The sequence below is a fragment of the Myotis yumanensis genome, unplaced genomic scaffold (assembly GCF_028538775.1).
Source record: "Myotis yumanensis isolate MYYU_CA2020_CCGP unplaced genomic scaffold, mMyoYum1.0.hap1 SCAF_2, whole genome shotgun sequence".
NCBI lineage: Eukaryota > Metazoa > Chordata > Mammalia > Chiroptera > Vespertilionidae > Myotis > Myotis yumanensis.
The window spans coordinates 79,123,251-79,139,667 of NW_027223753.1; the positions used below are offsets into that span (position 1 = coordinate 79,123,251).

Genomic DNA, 16,417 nt, shown 5'->3' on the forward strand with positions numbered 1-16,417 from the left:
TAACTAATCACTGTGTTTCATTAATTGCTCTATTAAATCAACTTTGCTACCCATGGTAATAGAGAATAAGAATGTACAAAATCCAGAATTTCACTTCAGGTAATAGTCTAACTTCCTTTAGGAAAAGAAGCTAATGAAAATAAAAAGAGAAAAAAATTTTCATTTCTGCTCACTTTGTCTCTGGTAAAGTTGAAATGTACCAAATATTAAATAAGGGGGGGGGGGGGGACTACATATTTTATGAGCTGTTGGTTCATCAACTCTCACTTAAATTGTTGGTTGTTGTAGATAAATGAGAAACAAGAATTCCTAAGCTTGCTCTTTTTTTTTTTTTTAAGATATTTTTATTGATTTCAGAGAGAAAGAGAGAGGGAGAGATAGAAACATCAATGATGAGAGGGAGTCATTGATCAGCTGCCTCTTGCATGCCCCACACTGGGGATCAAGCCTGCAACCCGGACATGTGCCCTTGACCAGAATCAAACCCAGGACCCTTCAGTCCGCAGGCTGATGCTCTATCTACTGAGCCAAACCGACTAGGGCCTAAGCTTGCTCTTTACATAAACTTTGGTTAACTCATTACCTCAATGTCTTGATCTGTAAGTGTACATATTTGGCCTATTGGAAGGGAGGTGTATGTGAGTTTTTAAAAAATATATATGTTTTTATTGATTTTAGAGAGAGAGGAAGGGAGAGGGAGAGAAACATCAATTGGTTGCCTCCTGTATGCACCCCAACCAGGGATTGAACCTGAAACCTGAGTGGGTTCCCTCACCTGGAATTGAACCAGCGGCCTTTCAGTGCACCAGACAATGCTCAACCAACTGAGCCACACCAGCCAGGGCTATGTGAACCTTCTGAAATGATTTTTCACTCCTTCAATATCACAACTTTTTAGGTCTTCCCTGCTGTAATAGTCAAGAAAAACTAACTCCAAGTGTGATGTGTATAGAATACCTTTGATGACCAACTTCAGGGAATCTTTAGACTAAATAATTAATTATTATTAATTTTTCCCCAGAAGTGATTTTTATAAAAAATACTGTATCTGAATATTGTCTTGACTTCATAGCACCTACTTAAGAGATCAAGCTTTTAGAAGTAGGTAATCTATTAATTGCTTTTATGATTTGCCAAGTAGAAAGCTGCTCTCAATCCTGTCCTTACAGGATAGTTTAGGGAAGTGAAGTCTACAGATATTACTTCAAGTTGCCTGACTTCTCAACTAGCATTTAGATATTAGATACTAACCCACTACTAAGAATAGTCCTTCTTAGAGTTCCTGCTTGCTTTTCTATCTTATAAATGACTAGAGGCCCAGTGCACAAATTCATGCATATTGAAAGGAAATTAATTAGAAGAAATATTTTAATATTGCTATTTGCCCTTTCTCTATAATATAAGTGTCAACCAAATTCACAATCAACAATGACAGATGGAAACACATGCGTGCGATTGGCACCAGCAAGAGCTTTATATATACAGATAAAGTTGCTTAATTAGACATGCTTTCTGATGTAGCTAAACTTTTTCCAGCCCAGTGAAGCACTCCAACTTCTCTTTCAGGTAATTGTCAGCAACACAGCAGTAAATATCAACACGAAGCAGATTACTATTGTAGATCATGCATGGAGAATAAAGAGTAAAATATTTAACTGCAGCAGTGTTTGACTATATTCTGTGCAGTGAGAAAACCTGAAGTCATTTTCAAGGTCCACCATTTCTTTCTTCTTTTCAGTCGGGTCAAGTTTCTAAGCTTTCTAAATCTCCATTTTCCACCTAATGAAAAGAAAATAGGATTCCATTGAGTCTCCTATCTACCTACTCCAGGACTTCTGTGAGGATTAAATGATATGAGGCCTGGGAAAATGCTTCACAGACATTTGGTTACAGTGTAAAATGTTCCCAAGTTGTGTTCCTGGGCTGAAGAAACTGCAAAGAGGCTAGTCGCTAGGGAGAGGAAGATGGGCATTGCTATGTGATGCCATTACCCAGCGCCCACAGCAACTGTTTCCAGGTGGGCTGGGCTGTGGGCCGCATTTTGTGCCATGGGCTCTGGGCAGCTTAGGCTGCAATTTGGTGGACTGTCGCTCTGGGGTGGTGGTGGGGACTGTGTCCCACTCAGGGGAAGCTGAGTGTTGCTTTGTGGGCACCAGATCCACAGTGCCGTTTCTCTGTGTGTGTCACGGCAGCTCCTGTGTTGAGTGTCTGCCCCCTGGTGGTCAGTGTGTGTCATAGCGACTGGTCAGATGGTCGGACACTTAGCATATTAGCCATATATATATACTTTCTGTGAGTGCTTTGGAAAAGTAAAAGTTATAGCAATTCTAAGGCAGTAGTCTGATACTTCTTTTCACAATTTGTCTCTGCTCATATCTTTTGGATTATAAAATGGTTTCGGCTACATCCATGTTTTTTGTTTCTCATGAGTTAATTTTAAAAGAAAATTTGTGCCTGACCAGTGTGGCTCAGTAACTGAGCATTGACCTATGAATCAGGAGGTCACGGTTCGATTCCTAGTCAGGGCATATGCCCAGGTTGTGGGCTCGATTCCCAGTGGGGAACATGCAGGAGGCAGCCGATCAATGATTCTCTCTCATCATTGATGTTTCTATCTTTCTCCCTCTTCCTTCCTCTCTGAAATCAAGAAAAATATTTTAAAAAATAAAAAGAAAAGAAAATTTGTACAAATAAATAAGGATAGTTGGGAATTAATAAAGAATTCTTTAAATATCTGTGCTAAAGTATATTCCATAACTAATATTTACTTTCAGACTATTAACAGTTTATATGAGTTTTATAAATTCTGGTGGCATGGTTAATTTTTAAAACACTGATTCTCAAATGTCATGTGCATATGAGTCACCTGGCCATCTTGTCAAAATACACTTTCTGACTGAGTAGGCCTGGCACAGAAAGAGATCCTTTATTTTAACAAGCTGCCAGGGACTGTAAGTAGCAAGGGGCCAAAAGACACCATTTAAAGTCAGTTGGTTGTGGCTTTGGCCCAGTAGCTCAGTTGATTAGAGTGTTACCCCAACATGTCAAGGTTTGGGGTTCCATCCCTGGTCAGGGCACATACAAGAATCAACCAATGACTGCATAAGTAAGTGGAACAACAAACTGATCTCTCCCTTTCTCTCTAAAATAAATAACTTTAAAAAATTTTAAAGTATTCAAGCTGGGTTGGTTGTACCTTTCTGCTGGTGGAGTGACCTATACATTAGGGTTGTTAACATGTTAATTAGTAGAATGCTCTTGAAAAGTCTTAATAAGGTAGGGTCTGATAAATTCAAGCATTCTCTACAATTGCTTTTAAAAAATAGAAGCTTGGTATTCAGTGTAAGCAAATTGAATTTTGCAAACATTATAGTTTTACATATCTTGTGACCTTAATGATGAGTCCAATTTTCTAATGCAACTGATGAGTTGTATTAAGAAAAATAAACTAAGCCAACAGATTTATTGTATGGGATGAATTCATAGCATGTGCAGAATTTTGGGGGTGAATTATCAGTGTTAAGTGGTTAATAGAGCATAATACAGTAAACTTTAAGTGAATTCAGTAACATGGTAAAATATTATGTACAATTGGGCAGAAGTTGTTTTATTGTTACTAGAGGCCCTATGCACGAAAATTCATGCAAGAGTAGGCCTTCCTTCCCCTGGCTGCTGGCACTAGCTTCCCTCTGGCACCCAGGACCCAGGCTTCCCTTCTTCAGCTGCCGGCAGGCACCTGGGACCCAGGCTTTGCTGTGGCCGACCTGGGACCTGGGCTTCGCTCTGACCCTGGCTTCATCCGGATGGACATCTGTTCTAATTAGCATATTACCCTTTTATTATAGATACACTGACATATACTAAATGCTCAGATTACATAGTACCTTATCAATAATTTCTTTTAATGTTAAGATTATGTTTATAAATAGTTTAAAAATATCCCCATCCTCCTTTAGCCTTGATCCCAATTGTTCATGTTTATTCTACTTCATATTTGGCCTATAGGCCAAAATATTTAATCCTAGTTGATTCAATAACAATCTTTTATTAAAAATTTTTATTTATTGATTTTAAAGAGAGAGGGAGGGGGGAGGTGGAGAGTGGGGGAGAGAGAGAGGGGGGAGAGAGAGATAGAGAGAGAGAGAGAGAGATCAATTTGTTGTTCCACTTATTTATGCATTCATTGGTTGATGCTTCTTGTATGTGCCCTGGGCTGGGGATCGAACCTGCAACCTTGGTGTATAGGGACAACACTCTAACCAACTGAACTGACCAGGGCTTCGTTAACTATCTTAATGTTTGGCTGAGACTGGTCTTCTTGAATTTGGTTATTATTTCATCCAATGAAACTGAATTTCCATTTAGAATTGATGAGTTTAAAATATGCCTAGACCTATAATTGAATGTACATAAACATATATATCAGACAAAGGTTAGTATGCATTCACATATGTAGTCGGGAAGAGGAAAAATCTTATATGGCATCTTGAAATTAAGTAATATATGTAGATAATCAAAATGTGATCATATTAGTTAATTCATTTAGTCTTTTTTTTTTTTTGACGGTCCCCCATTATTTATTTATTTATTTTTTAAATTAAATCTTTATTGTTCAGATTATTACATTTGTTCCTCTTTTTTCCCACCATAACTCCCCTCCACCCAGTTCCCACCCCTCCCTCCGCCCTCACTCCCCACCCACTGTCCTCATCCATAGGTGCACAATTATTGTCCAATCTCTTCCCGCATCCCCACACCCCTTTCCCCCGCCCCCCAAGAATAGTCAGTCCATTCCCTTTCTATGTCCCTGATTCTATTATAATCACCAGTTCATACTGTTCATCAGATTATTTATTCACTTGATTCTTAGATTCACTTGTTGATAGATGTGTATTTGTTGTTCATAATTTGTATCTTTACCTTTTTCTTCTTCTTCCTCTTCTTAAAGGATACCTTTCAGCATTTCATATAATACTGGTTTGGTGGTGATGAACTCCTTTAGCTTTTCCTTATCTGTGAAGCTCTTTATCTGACCTTCAATTCTGAATGATAGCTTTGCTGGATAAAGTACTCTTGGTTGTAGGTTCTTGGTATTCATCACTTTGAATATTTCTTGCCACTCCCTTCTGGCCTGCAAAGTTTCTGTTGAGAAATCAGCTGACAGTCGTATGGGTACTCCCTTGTAGGTAACTGACTTTCTTTCTCTTGCTGCTTTTAGGATACTCTCTTTGTCTTTTGCTCTTGGCATTTTAATTATGATGTGTCTTGGTGTGGTCCTCTTTGGATTCCTTTTGTTTGGGATTCTATGTGCTTCCTGGACTTGTAAGTCTATTTCTTTCACCAGGTAGGGGAAGTTTTCTGTCATTATTTCTTCAAATAGGTTTTCAATATCTTGCTCTCTCTCTTCTTCTGGCACCCCTATAATTCTGATGTTGGTGCGCTTGAAGCTGTCCCAGAGGCTCCTTACACTATCTTCGTATTTTTGGATTCTTTTTTCATTTTGCTTTTCTGGTTGGGTGTTTTTTGCTTCTTCGTATTTCAAATCTTTGACTTGCTTCTTGCAATCCTCTGGTCTGCTGTTGGGAGTCTGTATAATATTCTTTATTTCAGTCAGTGTATGCTTAATTTCTAGTTGGTTCTTTATCACAACATCGAGGGTCTCACTAGATTTCTTGAGGATCTCACTATATTTATCAGCGGCTTCTAGACAGTTCTTTAAAGACCTTAAAAGTGTGTGTTTTTTTAATATATTTTTTAATTGATTTTTTACAGAGAGGAAGGGAGAGAGATAGAGAGTCAGAAACATCGATGAGAGAGAAACATCGATCAGCTGCCTCCTGCACATCTCCCACGGGGGATGTGCCCGCAACCCAGGTACATGCCCTTTGACCGGAATCAAACCTGGGACCTTTCAGTCCGCAGGCCGATGCTCTATCCACTGAGCCAAACCAGTTTCGGCAAAAGTGTGGTTTTGAATTCTATATCCAGCCATTTGCTTTCCTCCATTTCTTTAGTTTGTGTCCTGTTTCTTTGTCTCGGCATTTTTTATGCTTCCCTGTGTTGAAAAAATGGTTTTCTGTGCTGAGTGTCCTCTAGGGCCCAGTGGTTCCGCCTCCCCAATTACCTGAGGAGGACACTCTTGGTGCACCCCCTTGTGGTCTTTGTGCACAGTCTTGTTGTAGTTAAGCCTTGATTGTTGTAGTTATCACTGGGAGGAATTGACCTCCAGGCCAATCGGCTGTGAGAATCAGCTGTATCTGCAGTGGGAGAACTTCTGGGCTGGAGACACCCCTCTGGGGCAAGACTTACTTCAATGGGGCGTTGGTGCTCACTGAGTCTGCCCCCTGAGTGTGTCCTTTATGTTTCCAGGGAGCTGAAAACTGGATGGTCCCACTCTGACCTCTGGGCTTCCTGGCTCCTGGGTCTCTAGGGAGGTGCTGATCTAGCCTTTGCCTGCGGCTATCCAGCAAAAGCCTCCCTGTAGGGCTTGGGCTGGGTGGGTCCCACAGGATCAACAGGGTGGGGCTAGCAATTATGGCTGCTCTCAGACTTGCCCTCAGAGGCTCTGCTTCTCAGTGTCCGGGTAATCGCTGCAAGCCCCTCGGAGCGAAAGCTGCCCTCGGGTTCCGACCGATGCCAGACAGTCCCGCTTCTCCAGTATGAGTCTAGGTCCCTAGAGACTTGCCCGGAACTGGAGCTCAGAGCCTGAGACTCCCTCCGATTGAAAAGGACAACCGTGCCCTCAGCGCCAGCCCGCTCCACATGCACCTCCGCACCTCAGTATTTTACTTCCGAACTGCGCCTCCTCTGAGTCTCGGTATGCTTTTCTCTTTCCTTCTAGTTGTAGAATTTCCACTCAGCCAGCCTTCCTGTGGTTCTGGCTGATGTCTGTTCCGTCTTTTAGTTGTATTTTTGAAGTGGTTATTCGAGGCAGCAAACTCCGGTGTTTACCTATGCCGCCATCTTGGTTTCTCTCTCATTTAGTCTTAAGTATTACTTTATTTGCAAAAGACAGAGAACATAGTAAGTTAAGGAGAGTATAATGATGTACATCTTTAAATATCTTCTCAATGCTATGGCCCCACTTCCTCTAAAATACAAACAGACAAAAAAACACAATAACTTTCTAGAATCTCAACCCCAATTTGCATTTTTCCAGTTGAGATTGAAGTGTGTAATTTAATGAATTTTTTAAAAATACCACTCATTTCACCTTACATTCCTATCTAATTAAATGTTTGGTAATAACTGTCATATGAAAAAGGTGTGTGGAAGAACATGGAAATCTTTATAAAACTACTCTCAATAAAATAATAATTTGCTTCAATAGCATCATAGCAGATTCCTCATTTATGTTGGTAGGGTAAAATACATAATTTTCTAACTTACTGCAATTGTTACCTCTAAATACTGCTTTGGCAAGAATTGTCTTATCTTTGAAGAATATATAAAAACTGTTATTTAATCCAGGCTGGGATTAGACTAAATTTTATTTGTAATTAGAGGAAGGTCAGCAGCCTCTCTATTTGCTAATTTATAATTTATAATTAGCAAATGGTTACTATATTTTATGGGGGGAAATAAGGTTTTGTTCCTTAGCAGTAATAGGCTTTTCATAAGTTGAGATCTTTCCCAGTACACCATTTGTTTGGCTGAAAAAACTGGACTCTGGTTTAAGAAAAGTGAAGTTGGGCCAATCTTTGTTTTGGTTAATAAGAAAGAATTTCTGTCCTTCTGTGCTGTGTGTCATGAGCTAGCACTTTGAATATGAAAAGGTGTTTTTTCTCTTCATCCTTCACCATATTCTTTTGTTTCTATGGTATGTGTAGAATTCTATTGATGTTAGTAATGTGGCTTCTGACTTGGAGTTCTAATGTACAATACTCCTTATACTCAAATACCCCTGCTGATGTACTCTTCACTCCCATCTTACACTACAACCTCATCTCCCCATGCCATGGTCCTTGCCTTCCCAGTGATCCAAAGCCAGCTATTTGAGTCTAGTCTTTCCAATAGCTAGCACATCATAGAGTTGGCAATGTCCATTTTCATTATGCAATATTAGAGGCCTGATGCATGAAAATTCATGCAAGAGTAGGCCTTCCTTCCCCCAGCTGCCAGCACTGGCTTTCCTCTGGCACCTGGGACCTGGGCTTTCCTCCTCCAGCTGCCCACAGGCACCTGGGACCCAGGTTGGCTCCCCCTGGCTTTGTCAGGAAGGATGTCCGGAATGACAGCTGGAAGATGACTGAGCTAATTAGCATATTACCCTTTTATTATTATAGATGATAGATCAGAATCTAAACATATTAATCAGTGTAGAGGTAATTAGAGGGAGAGAGGTTTCTAAAGTAGGGAGTTTTCCATTGAGCTAGAAAAAAGATCTTTTCAAAGAAAAAATGTTTTGAGTGGTAGGCAAGTTCCTAAATTGGCTATAAAAATAGCAGAGTGATGGCAAAGCAAGGCCATGGGCTTTGGAGTAAGGAGGAGGAGAAATCATTTCAACTACTTAGTCTATCATTCTTTTTAAAATTATTATTTTTTATTTTCTCAGTGTCCCTCAAATGTAAGGTTCCCTCATTTGTAAAATGAGGATAATAATTCCCCTCAGAATTGTGAGGATTGTGTGACAACCTCTGTATAACATTATTATAGGGATTTGTTCATGATACTCATGAACAAATTATGAATAAATGAATTAAAGAAACATTAATTTGTTATGCAGTGTAGAAAACAAATACACATAACTTAGGAAAGGTAATATAAAGAAGTTTAGTTGTAGTCCTCATTGTATTATTTATTACTAGAGGCCCGGTGCACAAATTGGTGCACCAGTGGGGTCCCTCGCCCTGGCCTACAGGATCAGGCCAAAACCGGCTTTCTGACATCCCCTTAGGGGTCCTGGATTGCGAGAGGGTGCAGGCCAGGCTGAGGGACCCCGCCAGTGTATGATTGGGGCCAGGGAGGGACACGGGAGGTTGGCCAGCTGGGGAGGGACTGAGGGATGGCTCCAGGGTGTCTCCAGCCCATCTTACTCAGTCCTGATCGGCCAGATGCCAGCAGTAAGCTAACCTACCGGTTGGAGCATTTGCCCCCTGGTGGTCAGTGCACATCACAGCGAATGATTGAGCGGCCTTAGCATATCATCAGCATATTACACTTTGGTTGAATGGCCGACTGGATGACCAGACACTTAGCATATTAAGCTTTTATTATATAGGTTAATAACCTGAAAACACTTGACCTTGATAGCAATTGGATATTAGAGAAATGAGCTATAGTATGTATAGAGCGACTCTATCTGTCAACAGTGTTCTATGTGTTCAAGATATTGCAGTGAAAAAATTTCTTATCTTCTTCGAGCTTAAAAACTAGTAGAGAATGAATGAGTTTCTATTAAAATACCCTAAATGAAGCAACCCAAAACATAAGATCACTTCTCAGAGCCATTTCAATTTTGTCTAGGCCTAAACACTGATGGGAACAGAGAAAAATAATAAAAAGGAAAGGATGAATAAGAAGATTACTAGCTTATAATATAAAATTTACAAGTGGTAGCTTCCAATTCTGTGAATTACAGAATCTCATAGGGTTTCTAGGGATTATATTTCATCACTTATAGAAATTGCTTAGTTATAAGTAGTGAATATTCCCTTCCTAAACAAACAAACAAACAAACAAAACCCCCCTACAACTATTACCTCTTAATATGGCTGGAAGGTTTTCAAGAATTCCTATTGTTGTTCCATGACATTTGATATTTTTTCCAATTTATATGTAGTATCTCTTAGAGAAATGTTCAATAATTATTTGTATGTTTGAATGCAGGGTTATATATGGGTTATATATAACTTATTATAACCCATTCTACTACTACTAATTCCTAACTGAAGAATGAGTTTTGTACCAAAAAATGTGTGAGGAACTCTAGGTTTGATGATTTGTAACTCCAAACTGAATGCATAGAAACACTGTTATCTTAGAATCCCAAACTATGCACAAGAAGTCACCTTGTCTCCTACTGAGGCTAAATGCTACTAGTATTTAAGGGTAGGGTTAAGCAGTGCAAGTTTTGAATGCAGATTTCTTCTTGCCTCATTACTTCTCTGCTGGCAACCCTGACAGTTTTCAATAATTCAATCACATTAATGTGGGACTAATATATTATTGTTCCCTCAACAATTATTTTACTTCAAAGAAATAACCGCACAGTGTGTTAAAATATTGAAATCAAAGCTAAAGGGGGTTGCAGATTTTTCCACATTTCCAAAAATCCTACTAATTTTCTATTCTGAAGTTTTGTCTTGTTCGACCCAGCTCTTTTCCATGTCTCTTCCATTCAAAGCTTAGAGATGAAGTCTGTCCCACACATCAATTCAGAGCCTCCAAGAAAGAGATGATTTTTGAGTCCCAGTCCGTTTGGTAGGGCGCTGAGAGGGAAAATGGGACTTGCTACAGTTCAATCTCTTATATAAATATAGACTAGTTAAAGATTCAGGTAATAGATCTTTCCTGTGAGTAAGCTAAATAGGAATTACTTTACTTGGCTTGTGAAAGATAAATAATTGTATTTAAGAAGGATGAGGTGCTTCGGGAGGAAGAGGGGAGTTAGTGGTGGAGGTGGCCGTGAAGCTAGGACAAGAAGCAGAAGAGTAAGTAGATTAATGTTGTCCAGCACATTTGATAACTTTTTTTTAGTCTTGGTAGTTTTGGTCAGAAGTGCCACTGAAAGGTGTCTGCTCTGCAAACCTATGCCTCATACAGCATAATTACGTAGGAGCTGAAAGGTATTATAAATACTAAGGTACTACAAGTTTGGTTTCACAACTTGACATATGATTTATATCCTGATTTAAATTGTTCAGTTCAGTGGCAGAGATGTATAAAAGTCTTGGAGTTAATTATTTGTATATGATATCTGGATGATACTAGATGCTTTTTTATCTAATCAATTATTATGAGCTATATTTACAGTAATCCTATCATTAGAACCACCCTTTTGATTTACAGATGAAGAAACTGAAGCTTAGGAAGAAGATCAATAACTTTCCCAAGGCTACATAGATTTGAAATTGAGTCTATTTATAAGCTTTAAAGTTAATTAGCTCAAATGGAATATTAAGCCTATGTTTTTTCACAGATTTTTTTCTCCCTAATTAGTTGGTTATTGATCTCAAATCTTATAGAATAGTTGGGTTATATCCTGGCTTTGACTGCCCAATTCAGTTAAACATGCAATTTGAGTTCTTTTTTTTTTAAATATATTTTTTTATTGATTTCAGAGATGAAGGGAGAGAGAGAGATAGAAACATCAATGATGAGAGAGAAGCATTGATTATCTGCCTCCTGCACATCAAAGGTGGCCTCCTGGCTCATAGGTTGAACCTATGACCACTGAGCCCCACTTGTAGGGCTATCTGAATTCTTTAGACTGGTTTTGACCATGAATGGAGTGCTGGGCCACATGGTCACCAAGATGTTTCTAATCCTCAACTCCTAAAAATCCCTATATTTTGTAGATTCAGTGTTTGAGCCTAGCTCACTTACTCTTTCCTAAATATAATGCCTTGTATTTGTTGTTAATATATGTATACTGTTATTAATGGTAATATACCACTTACCTCTAATGTGAGTTGACTGTGTAGCTAGTAATTGTAACCATTTATTGCATTTCTTGTACACCAGGAAATATATATATATATATATATATTTTTTAAATCTTTATTGTTCAGATTATTACATTTGTTCCTCTTTTTTCCCCCCATAACTCCCCTCCTTCCAGCTCCCACCCCACCCTCCACCCTCACTCCCCACCCACTGAGTTCATCCATAGGTGCATGATTTTTGTCCAGTCTCTTCCCGAATCTCCCATTCCCCTTTCCCCCCCCAAGAATAGTCAGTCCATTCCCTTTCTATGTCCCTGATTCATTATAGTCACCAGTTCATTCTGTACATCAGGTTATTTATTCACTTGATTCTTAGATTCATTTGTTGATAGATGCATATTTGTTGTTCATAATTTGTATCTTTACCTTTTTCTTCTTCTTCCTCTTCTTAAAGGATACCTTTCAGCATTTCATATAATACTGGTTTGGCGGTGATGAACTCCTTTAGTTTTTCCTTATCTGTGAAGCTCTTTATCTGACCTTCAATTCTGAATGATAGCTTTGCTGGATAAAGTAATCTTGGTTGTAGGTTCTTGGTATTCAGCACTTTGAATATTTCTTGCCATTCCCTTCTGGCCTGCAAAGTTTCTGTTGAGAAATCAGCTGACAGTCGTATGGGTATTCCCTTGTAGGTAATTGAGCCTCTTTCTCTTGCTGCTTTTAAGATTTTCTCTTTGTCTTTTGCTCTTGGCATTTTAATGATGATGTGTCTTGGTGTGGTCCTCTTTGGAATCCTTTTGTTTGGGGTTCTCTGCGCTTCTTGGACCTGTAAGTCCATTTCTTTCTCCAGGTGGGGGAAGTTTTCTGCCATTATTTCTTGAAATAGGTTTTCAATATCTTGCTGTCTCTCATCTTCTGGCACTCCAATGACTCTGATATTAGTCCGCTTAAAGCTGTCCCAGAGGCTCCTTACACTGTCTTCACACTTTCGGATTCTTTTTTCATTATGCTTTTCCAATTGGGTGTTTTTTGTCGAATCTTTGGTTTGATTCTTGCACTCCTCTGGTCTGCTATTGGGTATAATATTCTTTATTTCAGTCCGTGTATGCTTACTTTCTAATTTCTTTATCGTAGCATCGAGGGTCTTATTAGTTTTCGTGAGGCTCTGCACAAATTTATGGCAAGCCCTCAAAATTGCGATTCTTAGCTCCATATCCTCCATTTCTGTCATGTTTTTTTGTCTCCGCATCTTTTATGCTTTCTTGGTGCACCCCCTTGTGGTCTCTGTGCGCAGTCTTGTTCTAGCGAAGCCTTAATTGTTGTAGTTAACACTAGAGGGATTTGACCACCAGGCCGACTGGCGGTGGAAATCAGCTGTGGGAAAACTTCAGTCCTCAGGGGAGGTGCTAGTCCAGCCCTTGCCTGAGGCGATCGGCAAATGGCTCTGCGCAGGGTTTGGGCGGGGCGGGCTCAACAGGGCGGGGGGGAGGGAGCAGCTATGGCCGCTCTCAGTCCGTCCCCAGGGGCTCTGCCTCTCTGTCCCAGCAATCGCTGCAAACCTCGGAGGGGCCGTAGCCAGATAGTCCCGCTTCTCCCGTTTGAGTCTGGGTCCCTAGAGACTCGCCCGGATCTGTAGCCCAGAGTCTGAGACTCGCTCCTGAGTGAAAACGACAATCGCGCCCTCAGCCGCCAGCCCGCTTTGCGCGCGCACCCTCACCACCGCACCGCCGTACCTTTAAATTTTCCACACTGCGCCTCCGCTGAGCGTCGGAATGCTGTTGTTTTTGCTTCTAGTTGAAGAGACTCTCCTCAGCCAGCCTTCCCGTGGTTCTGGTTGATGTCCGCTCCGACTTTTAGTTGTATTTTTGAAGTGGTTGTCCACGGCGGCAGTCTCCGGTGTTTACCTATGCCGCCATCTTCGATTCTCGGTCTCCACCAGGAAATATATTAAGTGCATTGCATAGATGATCACAACAGCTCCATAAGGTGTATTTTAAAGTTCCCATTTCATGGAGGAGGAAGCTAAGGCTCAGGTTTTGACTTATCCAAGATCAAGCTATAGAGTGGCAGAGTCAGAATTCCAGTCCTTGTATGTTAGACAACAAAGCCATTATTATTATTATTATATTATTATTATTATATTATTATGTTAATCCTCACCCAAGGATTTTTTTTCCATTAATTTTTAGAGACTAGGACGAAGGAAGGGAGGGAGGGAATAGGGGAGAGAGAGAGAGAGAGAGAACATTAACATAGATTGGTTGCCTCTCCCACCTGAAACTGGTTACGTGCCCCAGACTAGGAATCAAACCCGCTACCCTTCGGTGCGCGGGACGACGCTCTAACACCACCGTCCAGGCCCCCTTGTATGTTTAGTGGAATATTAATGAAACTGTGTTTATTTTCTAATTCTGGTTTAAGCTTAAATATCATGAATATTGTTTTTTCAACCAGTTTTTTTTAGATTTATTAGTTGCTGTCTGATTTTACTAACTGCTTACTTCTTTCTGCCCGCTTTACCGAAGGGGAGAAAGTAGAGTGGGAAAGAGGTTAGATGCCTTTTTCAAAGTCCAACTTTGCAGCTAAGCGTAGTAAGAGGACTGAAGCTCTTGGCTTTGTGCCTCTGCAGTGATCCGCAGGTCTCCTTCCGCGTCTTCCCCACCCCCTCAGTTCAGCGGTTGTGCCGCTGAACTACGTTTCCCGGCGTGCCGCGCGCCAGCGAGCGCGGGCTTGACCAGCCCTTCCTTCTTTCTCGCCAATCATCCAGTCGCGGCGTGATGATGCAACTGCGTCGGGCGCTGGCGATGACGGTGTCCTGGCTCGCGACCGCGGCGGCGTGGTTAGCAGCAGCTAAATAGGCGCAACAACGGCGGCGACTGCAGGGACGGCGACGCCGGGGCGGGCGCTGTGCGCAAAGGGGAGTGGTAGGCGGGCGGCGCCGGAGGCTTCAACTGCGGCAGCCACGGCTAGGGCGGCGGAAGGAGGATCCCCATCAGCCGGCGGTCGAGTGAGGCCTAAGCAGCGCGTAGAGGCGCCCGCCGTGTCCTCGGCGGGGGATCTCCATAGAGACCGTGACACATACAGAGGAGGGGGCCTGCGAGTGTCTACCGGACCCGAGCCAGCGACTCGGCCTCTGTCGCCGCCGCCGCCTTCCCTGCTGCCCGCGCACATTTTCTCTCCACTCTGCTCGCCGCCTCGCGTTTCCTGGTGTGCCCGTACCCTCCAGTGTGGGCCGCGGGGACGGACTTGTGGGCTGGGGGTGGGCCGGGGGAGGCTCTAAGGCGGCCGCCTCTGCCTCTCCCGCCCCCTTACTTGCCCCGGAGCGGGAAGCAGCGGAGGCTCCGCCATGGCCTCAGAAGCCGGAGGAATAGGAGGGGGCGGTGGCGGCAAGATCCGGACGCGGCGTTGCCACCAGGGGCCAATTAAGCCTTACCAGCAGGGGCGACCAAAGCAGCAGGTACGGGACCCCCGACCCCCGAATGGTTCTGCGGGTCGGGAACTTGGCCGGAGGGAACCGGCGGTGAGGGGCCCTGGCGCCCCACGTGGGGCGGACCGGCGGGCCCGAGGAAAGGCCCGGGCGAGGCAGCGGCAGCGGCAGCCCGGGCCCCTGGGGTGGCGGCGGGAAGTGGGTTGAGACAGGCCGATCCTCGCCGCGCACACGTGTGGTTAGGGCCGCCTCTTCCCAACCCTCCCGGGCAGGGGCTTCCCCGGCCGGCGCATGGCGGGAAGAGACATTCTAGGCCTGCGGGGCGCGCTTCTTTCGGTTTTGGCGGGGACGGGAGTTGGAGGGTATTGCTCACGGAAAGGAAGGAGATGTGGCTGGAGGCCCCTACGCGAGTTGTTTTTTAGTCTCCTGCGTTTCAATGCTCGTGGGGAGGGAGCTGCCCCGAGGAAATTTGTCTCCGGGGCGCTGGGGATTGGCGGGGGCGCCGTTACTCAGAAAGTGGACTCACCTAGACTCGACCTAGTAGTGAGTTCCTCCTCTCCCCTGCCCGTGTACCCTCCCCAGTCTAAGAGCATTGGTTTAGATTTTTTTTTTTCCTTAACCGGGTTACAGTTACCTTGGCACTGGGGCATTTTGAAAGTCCCTCTCTACCCTTAACGTCTTTTATCCGCTTCGAGAGTCTTCCCTCTCCTTATCTGTCCCCGACCCCATCTGCCCCCCACCCCCTGTTATTTTGGAGGTTAGGATTGGCCATTATGCGTCGTTGACCGGGATGCCACTTCTGATCTCATGCACAAAATATTTTAATATTACGGGGTGTATTCCAGAACTTTTGACACCCAGGAATGTTGGTGGTGGTATATTATTTAACCACCGTGTGTGCTCTCGGGTGTTGGAAATTATGAAAAGGAATTTATCCTAATTGTAAATGAGATATTTGATTCTGAGGAAATTCCATTTTTAAGTGTTACTTGTTTGTTATGGGGATTGTGTAGGGAAATGCTAACTTATTTTAATAAAATCATTTATAAAACTTGGTGATACTAAGGTGGGAAGTGTGTGTTTCAAACTTGTTGAAAAGCAAAAATATATCAGAAGAGTCTGATAACTTGTTGCATGCTCTTAAAGGTAGACTTCCTAGATTGCTTTATGCTGGGTGATGATGAATATTGAACACTTTAATGTTTGCTGGTGGTGTTAAGTTGTGTCATTAAACAATTTTAAAAGTAAAGGCTTGAAGGAAATTTTTAATAGCAAAAATTGTGGTTTATAATATTTGGTAGCCCTCTACTAACGGTTAGAAGTCTAGGCATTAGTATTATTCCAACCACTTTTTCCCCAGATATGTAAAGGAAGTGCTTAGTAT

At 42.3% G+C, this 16,417-nt stretch overlaps 1 protein-coding gene across 4 annotated transcripts in view; it reads left to right on the forward strand.

Moving 5' to 3' along the window:
• Positions 1-14,515: 14,515 nt before the first annotated feature.
• Positions 14,516-16,417, forward strand: part of NUP153 (nucleoporin 153) — a 79,826-nt gene continuing 77,924 nt past the window's right edge. For all 4 annotated transcript variants that reach the window (XM_070405685.1, XM_070405682.1, XM_070405683.1 and 1 more), the window contains exon 1: positions 14,516-15,063. In XM_070405685.1, the coding sequence (XP_070261786.1) occupies positions 14,953-15,063 (111 nt within the window). In that variant the 5' untranslated portion in view covers positions 14,516-14,952. The remainder of the gene's footprint in view (positions 15,064-16,417) is intronic.